The sequence below is a fragment of the Macadamia integrifolia genome, chromosome 1 (assembly GCF_013358625.1).
Source record: "Macadamia integrifolia cultivar HAES 741 chromosome 1, SCU_Mint_v3, whole genome shotgun sequence".
Classification (NCBI taxonomy): Eukaryota; Viridiplantae; Streptophyta; class Magnoliopsida; order Proteales; family Proteaceae; genus Macadamia; species Macadamia integrifolia.
In genome coordinates this window covers 4601857-4622217 of record NC_056557.1, presented here as the reverse complement: position 1 = coordinate 4622217, position 20361 = coordinate 4601857, and the positions used below count along the sequence as shown (strand labels likewise).

Here is a 20361-nt window from a genome sequence, read left to right as displayed (position 1 = left end):
TCTCTAGAGAGTCTTTCTTCACGGTATCTACAAGTATGATTTTCATATGTAAGATATTGGGGAAGATTATTTTTTTCCCTTTCTTTTGGATTGGTGAATCATTTTATTAGATAAGGAAGAAGCAAAAAATAATGGTGACGATAATATATTGGAAATTAAGTAATAACAAAAAGGAAAACCGAAACTCCTTGAAAAATAATTAAATATTGATGTGTCTTGTGTTTTCTGTAATTCTCACAGAAAAAACTCTGTCAAGTGCATCTCTCCTATTATTTCAAATCGGGTTTCCTCACTTTAGAAACTTGCACTGTTAGTGATTCGTTTAAGTAATCTGTGCGTCCTCATTTGCTAGGGATGGTATTATTTATAAATGGTTTATCAGGTACCATTTTATAATGAGACTAAATCGACCATAGAAGGATTTTAAACTAGCTAATGAGTCATTTATCTCGAAATGGAAATTACACATGTTGGGATTAGTAAATGGGATCTAACGAGCTCTAAGTGGGTTTTAAACATGTAGAGTTGAGTAGAGTATTAGTTGGTGGATGCCAATCAAGTGCCCGTTAAGTAGCACCCTTGCATTGAGAACAGCCGAAGATTAATCATGGCAGGCTTGAGCCTAACACGTTTGATAAGCGGGCTGGGCCGGGACATTTCTGGGTTTTTTTTTATCAGGATGCCGGTACATGCCTATAATTGACACTCAATGTTAACTTATCTCACATTCTCACTACCTTCATATCAAGGTATTGGATTAGGTTAGAAAAACAACTCGATGTAAGGAAATGAATTTTTTTGCTTAGAAATAGATAAATTTAAAGGAAAAAAAAAAGACTTTAATAGCCAACTTTTCCCCTCCAAAGTTGCAAGGAAGTCTAAGGTTTGCTTCACAAGTCCTTCTTCAAGGACTAATATATATATATATATATATATATAGAGAGAGAGAGAGAGAGAGAGAGAGAGAGAGAGAGAGAGATACTTGATATTAGAGCCGAGCCCCTTCATAGGTATGTGTTGCTTATCCTTCCTGATGTGTGGTATCCGTTGATATTGCTGTAAGATCACCAAGTGGCAAATTCAAGTTGGATTGTATTGCATTATGGATCCTTTGATAGACAATCATAGAGCATACTTGTCAATATGAAATAAGAATAAGAGTGGATAAGAAGGCATTGAAACTTAAACACACAGCTTCCAAAAAAAAAGAAGAAGAAGAAGAGGAAACTTAAACACAGCTTTTGATGACGGAGAAAACCCTAGGTAGGGAAAAACTCCGGAGCAGGGTGGATGCTCAGCCTAGTTTCACTATGAAGAAAAAAAGTACAGGACACCACAAGACTCAACGTGGAGGTTAGGACAGTTCCCTAGTTATGCCTCCAACCAAAAGAAAACCTAACATAAAAGAAATTTGAAAACCCACCTTCGGCATTGCCATCAGCAGGAAACCAAATACCATTTTTTTTTTCTAGTTAAGAAATTAATGTTCCAAGAACCCACCAAGGCCACGATCCATATAAACACTAAAAGCCCGATTAAAGTCTTGGATCATCCCTTGGGTCTCTTTCCCATGATTTTGATCTTCTTCCTCCATAGAAGTAGTGCTGAAATCATAATGATTAACTACTTCAGAAAAATCTTCTTCAATATGGGAGGGCAAGAGGTTGGCATAGTGTGACCATGAATCTTCACCATGATCACCTTCTTCTTGATTATAAGCACAATCACTAAAAGTTGACATCATCAGCTCGTTTTTCTCTTGTTGCAATGAAATTCCATATTGATCTTGTTGATCAATCGTAAGAACTTGATCGTCTTTAGCAGCAACTTTATTCTTCTTCTTCTTCGGCCCCTAAGTCCTCTCAAAGATTCTACAAATCACCCACTCATATGACTGAAATTAAGAATAACATAATCAATTATTTAATTAAGTAATTAATTAGTTGTTGATGATGAATGCTAAAATGAAAACAAATAAAATACCTGCTTGGTTTCTTGGGTAGTTGCACGATACTCGTGCATTATCCAGTTGGTTTTAGACTCTTTTGTTTTGTTCTCAAAATAAACAAGAGTCGTCTTATGACCAATAATTTCATTGGATATGTAATCCATCACTTCTTGTTCTCCATTAGTAGCCTTCCACATTGATTCATTTTTTACACTTCGACTTGCCCTATCAGACTTTCCTGCTTCATTCTTCCTCTTCCTTTGCGTGAAAAAGTAATATTCATTCTTTTCATCAGCAGCATCATATCCGCCATGATCTACACACCACCACCACCACCACCACTACAACATGAACATCAACAGTCGATCATATATAATCATGAATTTTAATTAAGCAAACATATAATTAGACTTGGAAGAAAGATTAAAAAAAAAAAAAAAAAAAGAACATCAACAGTCGATGACCAAGCAAGCTTATTAGACTAGATCAAGAAAGGGAAAAAAAAAGAAAGATCGAAACACCAAATTATCAGAACGAATGATAAAAAAATATCGAAACACCAAATTATTATTAGAAAGAAAGATGAAAAAAAGATCAAATCACCAAGAAAAAAAAAAATTAAAAGAGAGTTCCTACGTACGTAGGTACGTACGTACCTGCAGTAAGTTGTCTTGGATGGAAGCTATAAAGATCAACATCTTTTATATAAGGAACTCTGGATGAATCCGGTGTTGCAATCTTCCTCTTCAAATACTCCACAATTAATTCTTCATCACTGGGTCGAAAAAACCATCCAACAGCGATTTCCATTTCAAAGCTGTTCCCCATACCGTAAGCTCTTGACTCTGAAAATTTTTTTGTTTTGTAAAATATGTGAAAATATGAGAGAAAGACGAGAACAGTATATTAGATTACAATGATTTAAAAGATGATAACAATATATATATTCCAAATACCACAGAAAATTATTCAAAACACTCAAGAATTCCTCCAAGATATGAGGCTAAAAGAAGCGAATCCATAAACTAAAACCTCAATCAAACTCACCTGAGAATCCTCAGTGGTGGAAGCCAGACCAGTCCTTGAATGAAGAGAAATCGAAATCAAGATTGCAGGAAGTAACAAACTTGCCAATGCACTAAACTGAAGCAGGGAACAACCACGTTATATACTCAAGTCACTCTGAAAATTTTTATTTTTGTAAAATATGTGAAAATATGAGACAATGACGAGAACACTAGAACAGTATAGATAATGTACGTGAACTTTCCTCGGTTCGTCCGATTGTAACTGACAAACGTATATCAGGTCCGACGGTTGAGAAAAAAAGTTTCGAGAAGTAATGACACAAAGGGTGGGGTGTGGGGGTCCATGTCATCTCGTGATCTCTAAGTTTCTAGTATTGGTTAGTAGCGGTAGCGCACATGTCAGTTGTCGTGACATTAATTCAGGTCTAACTTAACTTGGCTTGAGCCGGATTGTCAACCCTAGCGCACCCTATTGTTTGAAATCACAATCCAAGTTCTGTTTCGGCTCAAGACGAGCTAGGGTGGGTTCTGGTTGATCAGGTTTTTTGACACCTCAGCTGTAGTTGAGGTAGGTGGTTAGTTGTTACACCAGGGCACGATTCGTAGTCCGTACTCTGTACTTGACTCCAACCATTTAACACTGTTGGATTTAATTTTTTAAGTCTCTGATATGTGAATCATACAAAACAACAAACAAACCAGTGGACTAAGAAACAATATTGTTTACTTTACCCAAAAAAACCCCTCTAAAGATAATGCGACCCTAGCCATAGACATGGGTACAAAATGGTTTCCCTGCCCCATGATGGTGGAAATCTTACTTTCCACTCCAGTTGATCAAGTTATATTATATTGGGTGGGTCTGAAGCTAACCTAAATACAATTTTATGACCCAGATTCCGATTTGTGGGTATATCCAAATGTTAGCAAGACCTCATTCTTAGTCCTCTCTTAGCTTTGGGTTGGCAGATGGATTTCCATCCAATGAGGTGGCATTTATTCTTTTTTATTTGATCCTCATTTCAAAAATATAGATAAATAGAGTCAAGTTTTTTGCATATGGTCTTGGGGGGTGCAAAGCAACTCATAATGTATGATGGCATTGATGCCAGAGTAGATTGTAACAACACAGCTCTTCCAGTAAAGGACAACATATTTGATTTCCATAAACTGAACTTATCCTTAACTCTTTCTAATAGTTTAGAAAAAGAGAGGGTTTTAGCCCTTTGATGGAAAATATTGATTCTCAGGTAGATTGAGTTATTATCCATTTTCTTGATCCCAATGACATTACACAAATGTTTTTTGGTAGGAGCATGTTTGAGCTGAATGCTATGCCGCTTTTTTCAAAATTAATGGTGAAGCCAAAAAGATCTGGGTGAGAATCTCGGATAAACATAAATGCATTTAATTTTAAGCAACTTTAGGTTCCTAAGAACACGCAACACATCTGCCCTATTTGTTAGAATTGAGTGTCGATTACTAAGTGCCTCTTCTTTGCATCCTCTCTCTCTCTCCACTATTGGAATAATGTACGAAGCGTAAGATACATACCAGTGCTGGTACCCTTAAGGATTGTGAATAGACCCTTATACCCTTTGATTAAAATAAGGGAAGTTTCCTTTCTTTTTATCTTCTGCTTGTTAGACAGAAAGCTTGTAGCTAGGATATCATCTGCAAACCTTAATTGTCCAACCCTGACAGTTTTGATCCATAATGGTATAGACAGTTTGATACATAATACTATAGCGACCAAGTTTTTACCTTTTCACCACAAATGACATCATATCATGGTTGCAACGGATCAAAAAACAAAGGCAAAAAATATTCAGTAAAGTGAAGTTATAGATTCATAATTGTATGCTATCAAAATAAAGTTTGTGTAAAATATTTTCGTGTTGAATATCATATCTTTTTTTAGAACCTTGAGGTTGACGGATTCTGTGGTTACAAATTTTTTTTAAAATCTTTTCTCCTTAGCCATATTTCAAATGTATTTGCTTCAAGAAGATACACTATAGTTATGGCATGGTTCAAATGAATAAAGCAAGGGTAATTTACAGCGCCATCCCCTGGAGAATGCCAGTATTATAGGAACACCCCCTCTCTTTCACCAAATTAGACTCAGACCCCCTACCGTCAGTCACCGTTAAGAAAGAATTTGAAATGACATTTTTACCCTTTTAACTAAAACAAATAAACAATCATATTTTACCTTACCTCTCACTGCAACAGTAGATACCACTGGCAGTTCAGCTTCTTCTCCGGTCACAGGCAGCTCCGGTCACTGGCGGTTCAGCTTCTTCTCCGGTCACTGGCGGTTCCAGCTTCTCTCTCTCTCTCTCTCTCTCTCTCGGCTGACTTGGGTTCTCTAAATAAAAAAACCCAAATGCTTAGTCATGGATTTTCAATCCTTACAGAAAAAAAATTCCTCTAGATCGGAAATGGAAAAGGATCGAGTGATCACCGCCGCTAATGTCATCGCCACTAACAAGCATTGCAAATCTGGGAAGCAAACACGATTCCGGTAAGTAAAATGATAAGCTTTTATGCTGTTACAATTTCAAGTTCTGAGCAGAGTTGATCATCCCTAATATCCCGCAGCAGATCTGTTTCTTCTTCTCCTCTTAGATTTATTATTGTTTTCACAATTTCAACTTCTGAGTGATCAGATTTTAAGGTCAACTCTTGAAAATGAAAATGGGGAAGGAAGCAAAACCAACGACAAGGGTGGGGGAGAGCGATCAGAGAAAGTAAGAGAGAGAGCGCGCCGTGTGCACATAAACCAGAGACAATCTTCCGTTACAAAACAGGGACCAGAGAAAGTAAGAGAGAGAGAGAGAGAGAGAGAGAGAGAGAGAGAGAGAGATTTCCCTATCCCTTCTGAACTTTTTGGTAAGCTCTTGAAGGGAAGAGATTAATCAATGGAGGAGAAAAGCTATTCCAAGTCCAACTGATCAATGTAATTCTGAGAATCTCAAGACGTGTACACCAATGGTACCCTCTAATCCTGCTCTTGGTGATCTCTTCAACCGTTCAAGCTTTCGATTATGGCGATGCTCTGAAAAAGAGTCTACTCTACTTCGAATCTCAACGCTCTGGACGGTTACCGTACAACCAAAGAGTCACCTGGCGACACCATTCTGGCCTCACCGACGGCTTAGAACAAGGAGTCTGTAGTTCTTCATCTCTGTTTCTTAAGTGTACTTCTCTTCGAATTCCCATTGTTTGAACATTTGCAGAACAGTGAAGACTGTGGCTTATCATTGAAAGGTTGATTTGGTCGGAGGATACTACGATGCCGGCGACCATGTCAAGTTTGGGCTTCCAATGGCCTTCACTGTAACAATGCTTTCATGGGGCGCCATCGAATACGGCGAACAGATCGCCGCAATGGGAGAGTACAAGCACGCACTCGAGGCAATCAAGTGGGGGTCAGTTGCTAACTCTACCGAACCGTTTCAACCATTGTTCTCTTTGAGAGAAACCAAAAATCCATTTTCTTGAGTGATCAGATTTAAAGCCCACCACTGCATCCAGCCTGATTTCTTTCAAGATCAGATTACCGTCGCCGTGATCGTTGATGCAGCTGCCACCGCCGGTGCTCGATCTGGGAGAAAGGTACAGTAAACATGGGATCCTGCCGCCGCCGCCGTCGTCGTGATCGTTGATGCAGCTGCCACCGCCGGTGCTCGATCTGGGAGAAAGGTACAGTAAATCCCAATTGTTTCCTCTGCAACGCCGAATCCATCTTCGTCGATTCCTGTAATCCTTCATTGCCAGATGATGAAGAGCTTCAATTTGGGCAAATTTATTTCCTATTACCAGTCACAAAGCAACACATACCTGCTTCCCTCACCGATTTGTGTGTTCTTGCCATTAGAGCTGCCACCGCTCTTCGTAAACAAGATTTACAAATGCAGGAATCATCATCTCAATTTTACGGTAGACGTGCTTTGAGTTTTCCGGCCAGGTCTCGAAAAGGTCGAAACAGCTCGGCAGCTGCCACCGCCGGTGCTCGATCTGGGAGAAAGGTACAGTAACCATCGATTTGAGGATAGGACTTATTAGATGGGCATTTTAGGTACTTCACATTTAGTAAGGGCATTTTGGTATTTAACATAAAAAACAGTAGCTGACATCAGCATATAAAATATATTCTTTAACGGAGACTGACGGTAGGGGGTCTGAGTCTAATTTGGTGAAAGAGAGGGGGTGTTCCTATAATATTGGCATTCTCCAGGGGGTGGCGCTGTAAATTACCCTTGTTTTTTTCATCATTGTTTTTCCTTGTTTTGTTACCTGTAGAAAGTGACACGTGGACAATTTTAAGATCAACGCATCAGATATAATAATCCTCACCCAATCTTGATCGTTGGTTTCTTTATTGTCCACGTGTCGCATTCTGCAGGTAGCAAAACAAGAAAAAATAGAGATGAGAAAAATAGAGGATTTTGATCTTAAAACTCCCCCGCCTCGCACTGATCCAAACCCCTGCTAGCTGCTCTGAAAAAACGCCGTCGGCTTCCTTCTGTTCTTCATATTCCGGCGACTCGTGAGAAGTAACCGGCAATGGCGTTGGTGAAAATTTCCTTGGCAGCTGTTCTGATGGCCATGGTCCTTGTTCTCTCGGCCATCGCAGTGTATGCTGAGGAGAACGAAATCGCTCCATCACCAGCGATGGAAGACGGTTTCGCTTGTATTTCTTCTGTTTCGGGTGCCGTTCTTGGATTCTCTCTCCTCCTCTGTATCCTCCATTTTTTCATGGAGTGAGCTAGCTATGTCCGCCGCCGGAGTATTTCGTGTTTCTTCTCCGGCATGGTGGTCGGCTTCGTTTTGTCTGTGTTTTGGTTTTCAGTATTTCTATTTATGTAATATAAAATTTATAATCCATTGCTGTAAATTTGTTTACTTCTTCTCATTGCCTATTCAATAATTTATATCCTCTTCTGTTAGTCCTTGTGTCTATGAGGTGTGGAGAGGAAGAGAGAGATTCACACTCGGGATGCGTTGGGTAACGTTACGTATCGTGTCAAAAACCGAAATTTCTGTTTTAGTGCTAATTTTTTTTTTAACTTAAAAAAAAAAAAAAAAAAAACACTATAAATGCACTAAATGTTTTATCCCGTTCATAAAATAAAAAATTTTTAAAATATTTTTATGGAATGTCACCAAACGCACCCTCTTATTGGTTGAGGATCTTCTCCTATGGAATGTGAGATGAGCTCAACCCACATGAGAGAACACACTTTCCTGGCTTCACCAGTTTGGTAAACACACTTGACAATTTGACATTAAAATTTTGAATTTTAATTTTCCTTTATGGGAAGATAAAAATATGAAATAACAGGATCATGTCCATTTTCCCCAAGTTACTTTTGTTTCTCTTGGTTGTTTTATTTCTTTTATTTTTTTTATTTTTTTATTTTATTTTAGAGATTACGAATATCTCACATGGGAAGGAGAGAGAATGGCACATGCTGGCATCCTCCGGGCCTTAGGCCTTTGGCATCTTAATGGCATTTTAGAATAAGCCTACTTTTACAAGAAACATAATAAAAGACATCGTACTCCCAACACTTGTGAGGCACATCTAATGCTTGTTTGAATTGAAAAACTAAAAATCTCATTATCTCTGCAGTCAAATGGATTCTTGAGAGAGAACGAAGAGGATGTGGATTGGGGTGTAGGGCACGTTGGAGGGAGTGTGGTTTTCTCATATTCTTAGTTGTTTCATTTAAGGGGATGAGCTTTTAATTCAATGGCAGGTAATTCGGTAGTTGAGCTCTAACATAAGTCCAAAAAAAGGTCATTGGTTTGACCCTCCTAACTTATCACTTTTTTAGAATATAATAATAATAGATTAGTAGTTGATAATAAATGTGATCGATGATCTTCTTATTGGTCTCTTGTAGATCCCCTCGCTGGCCCAATGAATTCTACATGGCCTAATGTCAAAAGCAATGGTCATGCTTGAAAAATCCCATATACTAAAAAATTAGTTAAGTACTGAAAAATTGTCCCCTTCGAACATACATGTGCATTGAGTTGGGCTGGACTGTCATTGAAGTGAGGCCAATCCAAGCCTGTTCTAAGCATATTGGCTTCAAATGGGACCTGAGCTTGATTTCTGCCCTTAGTGGTTGGCCTTTTGATTTATACCCATTCTCAGTGGATGATTAACTAATAAATACTTTGCAAAAAATGAAAACAAATTCGTAATCAACAATTAGAAAGCCTGATTTGGAATGATTTCTATTTTCGAAATGAAATAAAAATTCTGCAAAATATGAAGTAGATTCATTTTATGTATTTATTTATTTATTTATAATAAATATCCTGAGAGTTAAACTCATGACTTCTTAACTAAGAAGTGTTGATCCTTAGCAATTGAGCTACTCTTTTAGGCTGTGTTTGGTAACCAAAAAAAGAAAAGAATAAAGTACACTTTTTGTACTTTTTCTTTGGGTTAAGAATTTTTCTTTACACTTGGTATGTCTTCACCCAAGAGAAAATTCCCCTTTTCAAATTCAAAATTCCCTTGGGAATTGTAAAATTTTCTTTTGCTCCCCCAAAAACTTTTTTTGCCAAAAACACAAGAAAACATGAGAAAATATGAAAACATAATATGATAAAAATGAATGATTACATAATGATTTCCTATGTGTCTATCTCTCTCTTTTAAAATTCTTTTTTTTTTTTTTTTTTTTCTTTTATTTTCTTCTCTTGGCCAAGAGAAGAAAAGAAAAGAAAAGAAAAAAGAATCTAGAAAAAGTTTTCATGATTTTGAATTTTTTCTTTTCTTTTCTTTTCATTTCTTCTCTTGGTAACCAAACATATATACTCTATTTATTTTCTCACAATTTCTTTTCTAGATTCTTTTTTCTTTTCTTTTCTTTTCTTTTCTAGATTCTTTTTTCTTTTCTTTTCTAGATTCTTTTTTCTTTTCTTTTCTTTTCTTCTCTTGGAAGAAATGAAAAGAAAAGAAAAGAAAAAATTCAAAAATTTTTGAATTTTAGGAGAGAGATAGACACATAGGAAATTATTGTGTAATCATTCATTTTTGTCTTATTATGTTTTCATATTTTTTCATGTTTTCTTGTGTTTTTTACAAGAAAATTTTTGGAGGAGCAAAAGAAAATTTCACTATTCCCAAGAGAAATTTTGAATTTTAAAAGGGAAATCTTCTCTTAGGTGAAGACATACCAAGTGCAAAGAAAAATTCTTAACAAAAAAAAAAATATACAAAAATTATACTTTTATCTTTTCTCCTCTTGACTACCAAACACAGCCTTAGGATATGATTTCTATTTCAATTGCATTCTCTCTTACTCTTCAATGAACACAAAACACTAATTTCATGTCAAAATAAAAGCACCACCTTTCTTCTTCTCTCGACCGTCTCACCACCACTCCATTCCCAGTCCACCCCCACTATCACCATCCGCTTTCCCAGATAAATGTAAATTAAGAATATATTCTAAAAAATTTAACTACTAAATAAATCTCTTGTTCTTAAAATATTTCATATTGTTCTATCCAAAATAATTTATCTATTTGTTCAATATCCCATGAAATTTTAAAACAATTATTCTCTACAATGAATGCAGTGGTGCGGTGAATATTTGATAGTTAAGAGTATTTAGACACATGCCCTGAGATTAGGGGTGTCAACGGTCCGGGTCGGTGCGGTTTCGGTCCGATTCCACCGGTTTGGGTGTGAGTTTGGAAGTGACCGAAACCGACCCATTAAGGATTTATCGGTTTCGGTCCGGTGTCGGCTTCGGTGCGATTTGGGTTCGGGTTGGTACCGGTTTGGATTTATTAGGTTCATTTCGGTTTGGATCGGTTTTTTAAACCGGTATGGAGCCATTAGGAAACAACCAAATGATGAATTGTTGAACTTCGGTTTCTTAAATCGATTTGTAACCGGGTTGGTTTTGGTTTTGGTTTTTGGTCTAGTTTGGATTTGATTTTCCATACAAATGTATACAAAACTATTCAAATTTTGATTTTTTTAATGAATTTTGGAGTGTTTCGGTTTCTTATCGGTTTGGTTTCGGTCTCGGTCCGGGATTTGAGCCGGTTTCGGTTTGGTTTCTGGTTCATCCAGTTTTTGGTGCGATTCGGTTTGGTTTTGGGATTACAATACTCAAAACCGAACTGAACCAATAAGACTTCGGTTTGGTTCAATCCGGGTTGTTATTGGTTCGATCCGATCAATTTTATCGGTTCGATTTAGGAATTGACACCCCTACCTGAGATCCTTCAAGACCATCCGATGTTCATTGCTGGACCACACTCACTGCAGAAGATATTTTTGAAAATCCAAACAACGCGATGTCTACATGGTTCCGTACTTCCCTAGGACATTTCTCATTCCGAGTTTCGGACATGTTAGGAGCAGCCAAACAGGATTGTTGTGAAAAGTCATCACGCAGACTCGCACCCACATTCTGGAAATCCCATATCTCTTTGACTGGTCTTTATAAAATCAGCTCCCACTGTAAACCGAAGCAAAGCCACAAGAAATCAACAATGGCTTCTTCTTCCATCGCTCGTAGATTCACTAGTAAGCTTCTCAAACCCTCTCACTCTTCCTCTATTTCCATGTTTCACGCCTATTCCATCTCCCAAAGCCCTATGCCATTTACCTCCTCTTACTGTCGCTCATACACCGATTTCAGAGGTACAGACCTTTCTGTGTCAAATCTCTCGGGCTCTATCTCCTGTCGATCCCGGTTGATCAGTTCTCTCTTAGATTCTACCACCACCCCTTATAAGTCTCTGGCGGCGCCATTAGAGAAACCCACGAACCATGATCTCAATTTCCTCAGATTTTACTCAAGTTCTGCAACTAAGATCAACCCGTCTTCTCAATTGAAGGAGATACCCACAAACCCTAACACTAAATCAAATCCTGGGCTCAGATTTTTCTCAACCCCTTCCGATGATGCGAACAAGGAGAAACACGAATACCCAAGTCAGGACCCTGGTTTCAAACACCAAGAGATCGAAGGCCCGACGGTTGAGCGCGATCTCTCTTCACTCGCTAATGAGACCAGAGAAGTTTTAGAACGACTGATGAGGACCGTCTATGATTTAAGCAAAGCCGTTGCTATTCTGGGTCTCGTCCAGCTCGGCTGTGGAGCTTGGATATCTTACATCACTCGATCTTCCCCAATTACGGAGGTCACAATTCAGAGCCTTGTGGCGTTTGTTTTCCCGTTCTCAATGGCATTCCTCCTGCGGCAATCGGTGAAGCCTATGAGTTTTTTTAAGAAGATGGAGGAACAAGGACGGTTGCAGATTCTGACTCTAACCCTTCAGATTACTAAGAATGTGAATATCCTCTTTGTGCGAGTACGTGGTGTTTCTTTGATTTGCGCTGCAGGCATGTCGATTGGGCTAGTATATGCTGTAATATCAAGATGAGTTCTTTAGAGTTACGTTGCAGTTACAATAACTATCTCTGCCTGAATTTTACTATTGATGTTTTCTAGTTTGTTTACATTTCCTGGATCTGAAAATTTTCCGTGCGAAATAAAATAATACTTCTTGGAGTTTAGTTCCAATTATGGTATGATTCCTTGCAACACATTTGTTTCTCCTTCAGTGAGCAAATCAAAATCAACAGAATATTTAACACAAGAAATGGGTGGAAATATGGGATATATTATAGGTGCTTGTTATCTCCTTCAAAACTTATGGTGTTTGGTGGCACTGATAAGTGTATTTAAGTGCAGTCTTAGGTCTTGAGTTATAGATTCCCCCATTAAATATTTGTGCCGTCGTTAGGCTCTTTGTCAACCAAATTGCTGTTTCTCTGGATGATGTAGCTTCTTCTCCAAATGGTCTCAGCACGCCCGCAAGTTCCTCAAGTCTGTCCTGTTCAAGTAATTGTGCACATAGCTCCAGCAGGCACTCCAGAGCATCAGCTCTTTGTTGGCTATGATTATTCAACTCAGCCCTTGTGTCATCACTGTTTAGAGCTGTCAATGTACTCATCAGTGAGATATCATTGGTAACCCAATTTATTTCATCATTGTTACCAGTCCTTGATTTCTCGTGGTTGAGAGTATTAACTGTTTCCGGTCCTACATCATCACCACTGAATGTGCTTCCTGATGACATACAGTCTTGGGGAGCACATGGTGGAGAGTCACTAGGTTTTTCCACTTGCTTTGAACAGTGGATGTGTGTTACTACATTTATGTTATGGATAACATTTTCCCTAGCTGACGACGATGTTTCTTCATCTTTGGATGCAACTGGACCCATAGAATCTGCAATGGATGATGCCCCTCTGTGCATGTTTTGTGTTTTTGCACCGTCACCTTGTATATGATTGTGCGCAAGAGCCTCTGGAGCACACAGTGCTGATCCATCCTCTGGGATAACTCCTCCTGTCCTTGTATCAATCTCTTCTGCTAGCAGGTAATGTTCAGGAGAATTTTCCTCCCTTTGTTCATCTTTTTGATTACTAATTGCCGTATTCAGTGAGGTGCTTTCTGTGTCAGTGCTTTCTATTTGTTGGAAACATTTGGCATTGACTTGATCTCCACTATGAGACGTCATCTCACTGTCTCTACTTCCTCCTTGCACACCCCTATTGTTGTGAGATGCTTCGTAACGATAGCTTGTTGGGTCAACCTTTTTGGTCTCTGTTTTATCTACATTTCTTAGATTTCTTGGCTGGACATCAGTGTTTGAGACCACCTCCTCTGGACTCCTCGACTCTCTTGGTGCATCTTTCCTTGACTCTCTGCCTTTACCTTCCTTTCCGGCATTAGACTTATTAGATGATCGGATTTGTGTTGGTTTATCCCCTGAGTTATTTGTAGTTTTTACTGGAAGAAAAACAGAAGAAGGGTTGCAGCATTCAATGAGGTATGGTTGCAAGTGTGGATGCCTCAACAGATCTGAAGCCTAAAACATTCAAAAAGAAAATGTAGATGTCAGAACAAGTGATGGTATTCGATTGATAAGATAGAATGTAGCCATATGAACTTACAGTCGGTCTATGTTCTGGATTCTTTCTCAGCATGCTCTTGATTAACCGTTTCCTGTAATGCAGTAACCCATCATTGGCTTAATACTTGAAGCAATTTGTAGACCAATAGGTTGAAAACAAGAAAAGAATAATGGAAATTTGGCAGAGCAGGTTCGTATTCTATTCAGAACGCACTCTTTTTTCATTCATTGGGAGATAACCAAGAATTATGATGAATTCAGGGCCAAGAGACTTACAATTCAGAGGAATACACAGTTGGGAGTGGAGAAATGGAGGATCTGTTTATCTTGTTGACTAGTCCAGCAATATCCTGTTGAGTTCAGTTATTAATAGATTTGTTTTACTTCCAAGTGTCATGAGGAACTAAGACATATTTTCTAAGAATTGAACAGAAACATGAAGAACTGAGAAGTATAGTGCGGTTTAGACTTACAGAAGCCCTGAATGCAGGATGGTGTGCAGCAATTTCGAACATACAGCATCCTGTTTGAGCAGGAAAATGTTATAGAAAGCCACTAGACATGCATGAATTGCTATACATGGAAAATAAAATAGAAGCATGATGCTGCAGTTTCACCTAGTGACCAAATATCTGATTTGTAGCCATAAGGAATGTCTGCAAGGAGCTCAGGGCACATGTAGTTCGGAGTTCCCACAACCTACACAAGATATTAAGTAGACCATAGATTTATTTTTATACGAGCAGTTGCATTCACCTTTAGCATTTGTAAGCTTGAAGGAATTAATTAGGAGCTTGATAACTACCATCAATAAAAGTTTGTATTGGTAAACATATTATAGATAAGAGAGCAATTGCAATCGTGATGGGCTCATCTCTGAAACTTATGATTTGTCCTCTTATAGGATTTTTTTTTTTTGGAAAAAGGGGGCAGGGGGGTTGAAGGGATGGAGGGGACTGAAAGATCAGAATTACTTGAACTGTGGGTTGTCTGTTTAACATCCAGTGTTCACTCTATAGTGGATGATAATGTGAACCATCAATAATCGTACAAACTGACAAATTTCTTGGGCGAAAATCATATACATACTGCAGATCTTGGTCAAAGATTGTTACAATAAGGTGAATCACAGTGTGTAGGAAGCAAAATGGGTGTTTTTCACAGGATCCCTGGTGGCATGGCGTCTATGGACATTGAGGTATCCAAATTTATTGAGAACACAAGCCACTGTAACTTCTGAAGCACTTTAGCTGGTATCTTCTTGGACACATGCTTTTATTTTCATCCCAACTCACTAAAAGGATTATTCTTTTGTTAGAGATATTGGTTCAGAGGGCAAATACAACAGCTATTAGCCTATTACAGAGAGAAGCTTTTGTGCATTCCTTCAATTTGATGATTACTCCTCATCTTTGGAGGAAAACAATGGGGAACATGGAGGCTATGAGCAGTTGGCATGATTATTAGGCACTTTGACATAGTCCAAGCGTTCCAAATACCTCATGGTTGTGAAACTAGTCCAAGTCCAGCTGGGAGATATGCGGTATACATGTGTTGGCATCTAGATTCAGAATAATTGCTAAGAGGAACTAAACAAGAAGAAGTGTCGTGTAGACAGCTGTAAGGTACACCCAGCTAACAAGAAATGCCCGTTTTGATGGTTTTATAGGAACTGATGGTTAGAGTTTCTCATGGCATTAAAAAACGACGTCTCGAAGTGGTGCATAACAGGAACTACTGATGGGAGGGAAGAAAACATACCGAAGAAGTGAGATCATCTTTACTGAGTAGTTTTGCAAGTCCAAAGTCACCTGCAGAACCACATGTAAGCCAAAGATCATTTTACAAGGTACCAGCTCTAATATATGTAAGCGAAACAAAGCCAGGTCTTTCTGGGGTTTAATTCTTTTAGAGAGGGGAGAGGGTAGAGGGTAGAGGGTAGAATGCCCTTCTTACCAAGGCGGATGTCATTCTCCTTTGTTAGAAATATGTTGGAGCACTGAGAATCACAGAAACCATGTGTTAAAATGATCTCAGGTTAAACTTTTCATCCCAAGAAGGGGTATAGTACATACCTTCAGATCCCTGTGGAGGACCCTGTTGGAGTGCAGGTAATCCACAGCAAGCAACAACTGTGTCAGCCATTTGCAAAGCTTCTGAATAACAAAACATTAGGGTATGAAACAGAACAGATGCATGTTAGCACTGGTGTAAGAAACAAGTTAAAATTTCTAGTTGTCTTCCTTGAACTTCACCTTCTCAGGGAGAAAAGTTCCTCTAGCTTTCTTTATCATCTCAGCCCTGATGATTGAAACATTTAAGATAATTCAGTGCACCTTCTCAGGATCTTCCCCCTCCCCCTAAAAAAGAAAAGAAAAGAAAAGAAGATGGTGTGCCACATATTATATCTCTTACATGTCTCCAGCTTCACAGTAGCTTGTCACAATGCAAACACAGCTTTCCTGTATAATTTAAAGAAACCCAAATCAAGTTGGCTTGGCTAGAAACTTGGAATCTGTATAATATGCTACTGTAACACAATTCTAGTTTTCCTAAAAATGTTCACATCTAGACTTATTATCCGCCGTTAATTTGTACGTCTGATGAGTGTGAAGCAACATACTGCACATTGCCAAGATTCTACCTTTTCCACCCAAGCATCTTTATAATCTACAATGTATGGGTTTTTCAATTTTGAGATCAAGTTCATCTGCAAAACAAATAAATCAGTGAGAGTAGGGATTAAACCATGAAATTCATATACTTATATCAGAACTGAGATGGCATTAACTTGACATGTATATGACAAAGTATCATTTCCAATGATGAAATGCCCTTGTTCAAGAACACCATGAAAATTTCAATTTGACCAAGTTCTCCTTCCCCTAAGGTGTAAGACCGCACGGGATCTGATCCTTTGATCGAGGCTAGGAGGATATTTTGGACATTTGTTAATAAGAGGTAGCAGTTGATGATGAGTTCACTATTCTAAGATTCCAATCATAACGTCAAATCAACTTGGATGAGAAGATTTTTTCTTCTCGAAATGCTTTCTCCATTTCAATGGGTCATACCATTGTCCTTAACTACTACGGGTTCCTCACTAGCACTATGTCTGTGTGCATGTCAATATGAAACTAGTTCTACGGAGGAGATCTCCAAAAGAAATTGTTTTTTCAAATTGGATTGATCCTAAAGTGGATTCTTCCTTTTGTGTTTGTTTTCTTCTGTTTTTTTTGGGAGGGGCTGGGCGGGGTTAAGTATAGGAGATCTCCGATATATAATAATATTTCATTTTGATTCATATTTATATTGAGAAAGTTTCCTCCGCACATGGGTGAAGGAAAAGTACATCCATCAAGGGTCATTATTACTTTGTCCATTTTTTGTACAATGTTGATAATAGCCTCTCAACTGTCCCTAACCCATTGCAAGACACCCAAACTCGTTGGCAAGGGATTCTTCATTTACCATGGGTGAACGGAAATTGCCTCTTATTTATATTATCTAAAATATTATTTGATTTTTATCTGAAAACAAGCAGACCCTAAAAGAATGTTTATAAGATTCAGAGAATTTTCCTTCATATAAAACATTGGTTGGGTTTAAAAACCATTTTTTTCGGAGCTTATATAAAGAGATGAGAGAAATGGGAAAGGGGAAGTGTCAAGAAAACAGACCTCTTGATAAGCTGTTCGCTTGAACTTCTCTGTTTGCTTAGCCAAACGGATCTTCTTCAAAACGTACCTACAAATTGTCATCAATAGATAGAAGCATGAAGTAAACAGATGAACAGAAAAGTAAGAGATAAGTAGGTGAGAGGAACTAGGATTTGGGGCCAGAATAGTTAGGGTGGGTTCACTACCCAGCTGGTTTTGCAGCTCATACCAACCTTAGCCCAGGTTGGTTGGACGCCTTCAACCTCAGTGTTGGCTTGGTCCTCAGTCAACGGAGCCTGGTCAAAGGTCAAAGCAACCATTTGGACCAGTTTTGGAGCCATTTCTCTCTTTACCCACCAAAACAGCTTTTTCGAGCAAAAGAGAACTGTATTTTGAACAGAGCATGCCTGAAATGGAAGACTCGGGCTTTGTTTGGTTTCAAGGAAAATTCAATTATTTTCATGAGAAGTAAAATGTAATTAATAAAAAAAAAAATCATTTTTGGTGCTTGATTGTTGCAAGTTCTTCCCTTTCCTCCTGTTCTCCCCCGCCCCCCTCCCCCCTCTTAACCAAAACAGAGCCCGATAGGGAATTTTTCTCTTTACTTATTTTTTGTGAAAATTTAGTTTCCAGAATTGATATGTTTCAGAAAAATAGGGAAGAAAGAACTGATCTTTTAGAACACGAACAAAACCTTGAGAAGAAAATGGGAAAACACAGAGAATAACACAATGCTTAAGAGTCTTGAAGGCCTGAGGCGATTCATTCCCTTTTTCATTACCTCTTTTTCTCAGTCTTGTGGAGGACAAGAAATGCTGACCCAAAAGCTCCCCTCCCAATCTGCTCTATTACTTCAAACTCTTCCATCTTTGATTTCGATTCTTCATTCATAAGCTCCATTGAAAGAAACCAAACTCAAACTCTTCAAGCCCAAAAGCAAGCTTCAATGGCAACTGCTACAACCCTCCAACCATTTCTGTTTTAGTTTCACCCAGGAACTACATTAAATGAATATCTCAGGCTAGTCAGGTCAGGTCAGAGAGAATTGGAGTTGAAGAAATTCATGAAATAACCATGACAGACAACTCAGGGTGTCTAAGACCATTAAATTCCACATTTACTACACACAAAATACAAAAATGTGATAGAAGTTGCAGATAACAGAGAACAAATAAAACAGGAATTTCAATCAAGAGCAACAGAGATTACCAAATTGGGTTCAAAGCTTGTATTCTTTGGAGATTGTCACACTACAGAGGCGCCTGTTCCACTGTGATTCTTACTCTTTGTTGTGTATGTGTGTGTGTGAGAGAGAGAGAGAGAGAGAGAGAGAGAGAGAGAGGCAAAAATGAAAGTATAAAGAGGGGAAAGGTTGGGTGAGGTGGTTGACAGGTATGTTGGATTCTTAGAGGCCACTCTACCTAAAGCCTTAAACGTGAACTTTGGTTGCTTCTTCCCGGTCCTTTACAAATCATTATAGTGGCCCCAGAATGCTATATTTTTTTGAGATGGTCTATAAACCATGAGATGGGGACCGCTCTTAGGCTGCATGGCCTCTTATCAGTGTAGGGGCCAATGAGAGTACATGTGGGGGTATTCAATAGTGGTGGGATTTTTCATTTTATAGGAGTGGGATCATCATTTCACCTTTTCTGGGTTTAGACATAGGCACCACACAACCCAACAGGCGGCAGTATTCTTTTCCCATAAAATTATTTTCTTTTAGGATAAAGTTTTCCAAACATAGGGTGAAGAAACGATACCTCAATCTAAAGTAATTTAAAACTATAATTGGACTCCTAAATAGTGAATATCATCATTAACTCTTATTTGTATTTACGAAAGTTTTAAATCTGAATACCCTTAATCCAATAAAAGAATTAGTTCGTGGGGTGTAAGAGATTCTTTTTTCACTATGGATGAAGGGAAACTTGATTCTAATTTTTATCTTTAAACCTTTGTCTCTCCGTCACAATTTTCCAAGGATGGCAATGGACTGGATTTTACCCGATTTGTTTAAAAAATCCAAAATGCTAAAGTGAGTTAGGGTCACTGACCCTGCAATCAAATTTACAAAAATTATTTTTAGGAGAATTGAACACTACCCGCTTGTGTGTATCCATGCCCAAATACAATCGGATGCTAAAAGATGGCACTACCCTCCCAACAACCAAATGCCTCCACGCGTCCTCCCATTGGCTTCAGCATTGGGTGCAGTGGCCGCATAAGCAAACCAGGTTCTCTTTCCCTTATTTTTATTCCCTCTCCTGTTCTATAGCATTTGTGTGGGATAGTCCAATGGTATATTTGTGTATCCTAGCACAATCCTCAAAAGATTAAATTTGACTTTCACCTCATTGAGAAGCTCAACAATTTCATGAGGCTATGGAGATCCCTCACATTCTCTCTCCTTCATTATCATTGCACCTAGTAACCATGCTCCCACCTCCCTGTGTTTAGGAAGCGCAAGCTACACTAATGGCGTGGCAATCCTTTCCTTATTTTACAAATGACAGTAACTATGGTTTCGGCAAATCATATAATCATATTTTTTTTTTCAAGAAAAAATTTTCTTCCAACCGTCAAGGGAGGGTACACCAGCTACCTCTCTATCTCTCTTAGATAAAACGACCTAACTACATCTTATTGATCACTCCTCTATGCTGCTTACCTAGAGAGCCTTTCCTTTTTATACCATACCCTCATTAAGGAAAGATTGGGTCAAAGTGCCCCATTTAAACCCTCCCCATTC

At 38.4% G+C, this 20361-nt stretch overlaps 3 protein-coding genes across 4 annotated transcripts; 1 reads left to right on the top strand and 2 right to left on the bottom strand.

Annotated features, from left to right (window-relative positions):
* Window positions 1–1480: 1480 nt before the first annotated feature.
* Window positions 1481–2776, bottom strand: LOC122079701 (NAC domain-containing protein 101-like). Its single transcript, XM_042646383.1, has 3 exons — window positions 2605–2776; window positions 1984–2264; window positions 1481–1852 (listed from the first exon to the last, which is right to left on the bottom strand). Exons 1-3 carry the CDS (start codon window positions 2774–2776, stop codon window positions 1481–1483), a joined length of 825 nt encoding a protein of 274 aa, XP_042502317.1.
* An 8510-nt stretch (window positions 2777–11286) lies between these two features.
* Window positions 11287–12559, top strand: LOC122077371. The gene has a single exon (XM_042643340.1). The coding sequence runs from the start codon at window positions 11317–11319 to the stop codon at window positions 12409–12411; it is 1095 nt and encodes a 364-aa protein (XP_042499274.1). The 5' UTR covers window positions 11287–11316; the 3' UTR covers window positions 12412–12559.
* LOC122077238 (serine/threonine-protein kinase Nek6-like) lies at window positions 12521–18949 on the bottom strand. 2 transcript variants are annotated; one of them, XM_042643233.1, is made up of 14 exons: window positions 18819–18949; window positions 18391–18585; window positions 17631–17697; window positions 16595–16660; window positions 16366–16412; window positions 16206–16251; window positions 16026–16106; window positions 15907–15949; window positions 15712–15761; window positions 14568–14649; window positions 14424–14473; window positions 14227–14300; window positions 13991–14042; window positions 12521–13905 (listed from the first exon to the last, which is right to left on the bottom strand). In XM_042643233.1, exons 2-14 carry the CDS (start codon window positions 18507–18509, stop codon window positions 12682–12684), a joined length of 2001 nt encoding a protein of 666 aa, XP_042499167.1. In that variant the 5' UTR covers window positions 18510–18585; window positions 18819–18949; the 3' UTR covers window positions 12521–12681. The 2 variants fall into 2 exon arrangements, with proteins under 2 accessions (XP_042499167.1, XP_042499088.1); XM_042643154.1 differs by having other exon boundaries at window positions 18391–18607; window positions 18819–18940.
* Between the last annotated feature and the right edge of the window lie 1412 nt (window positions 18950–20361).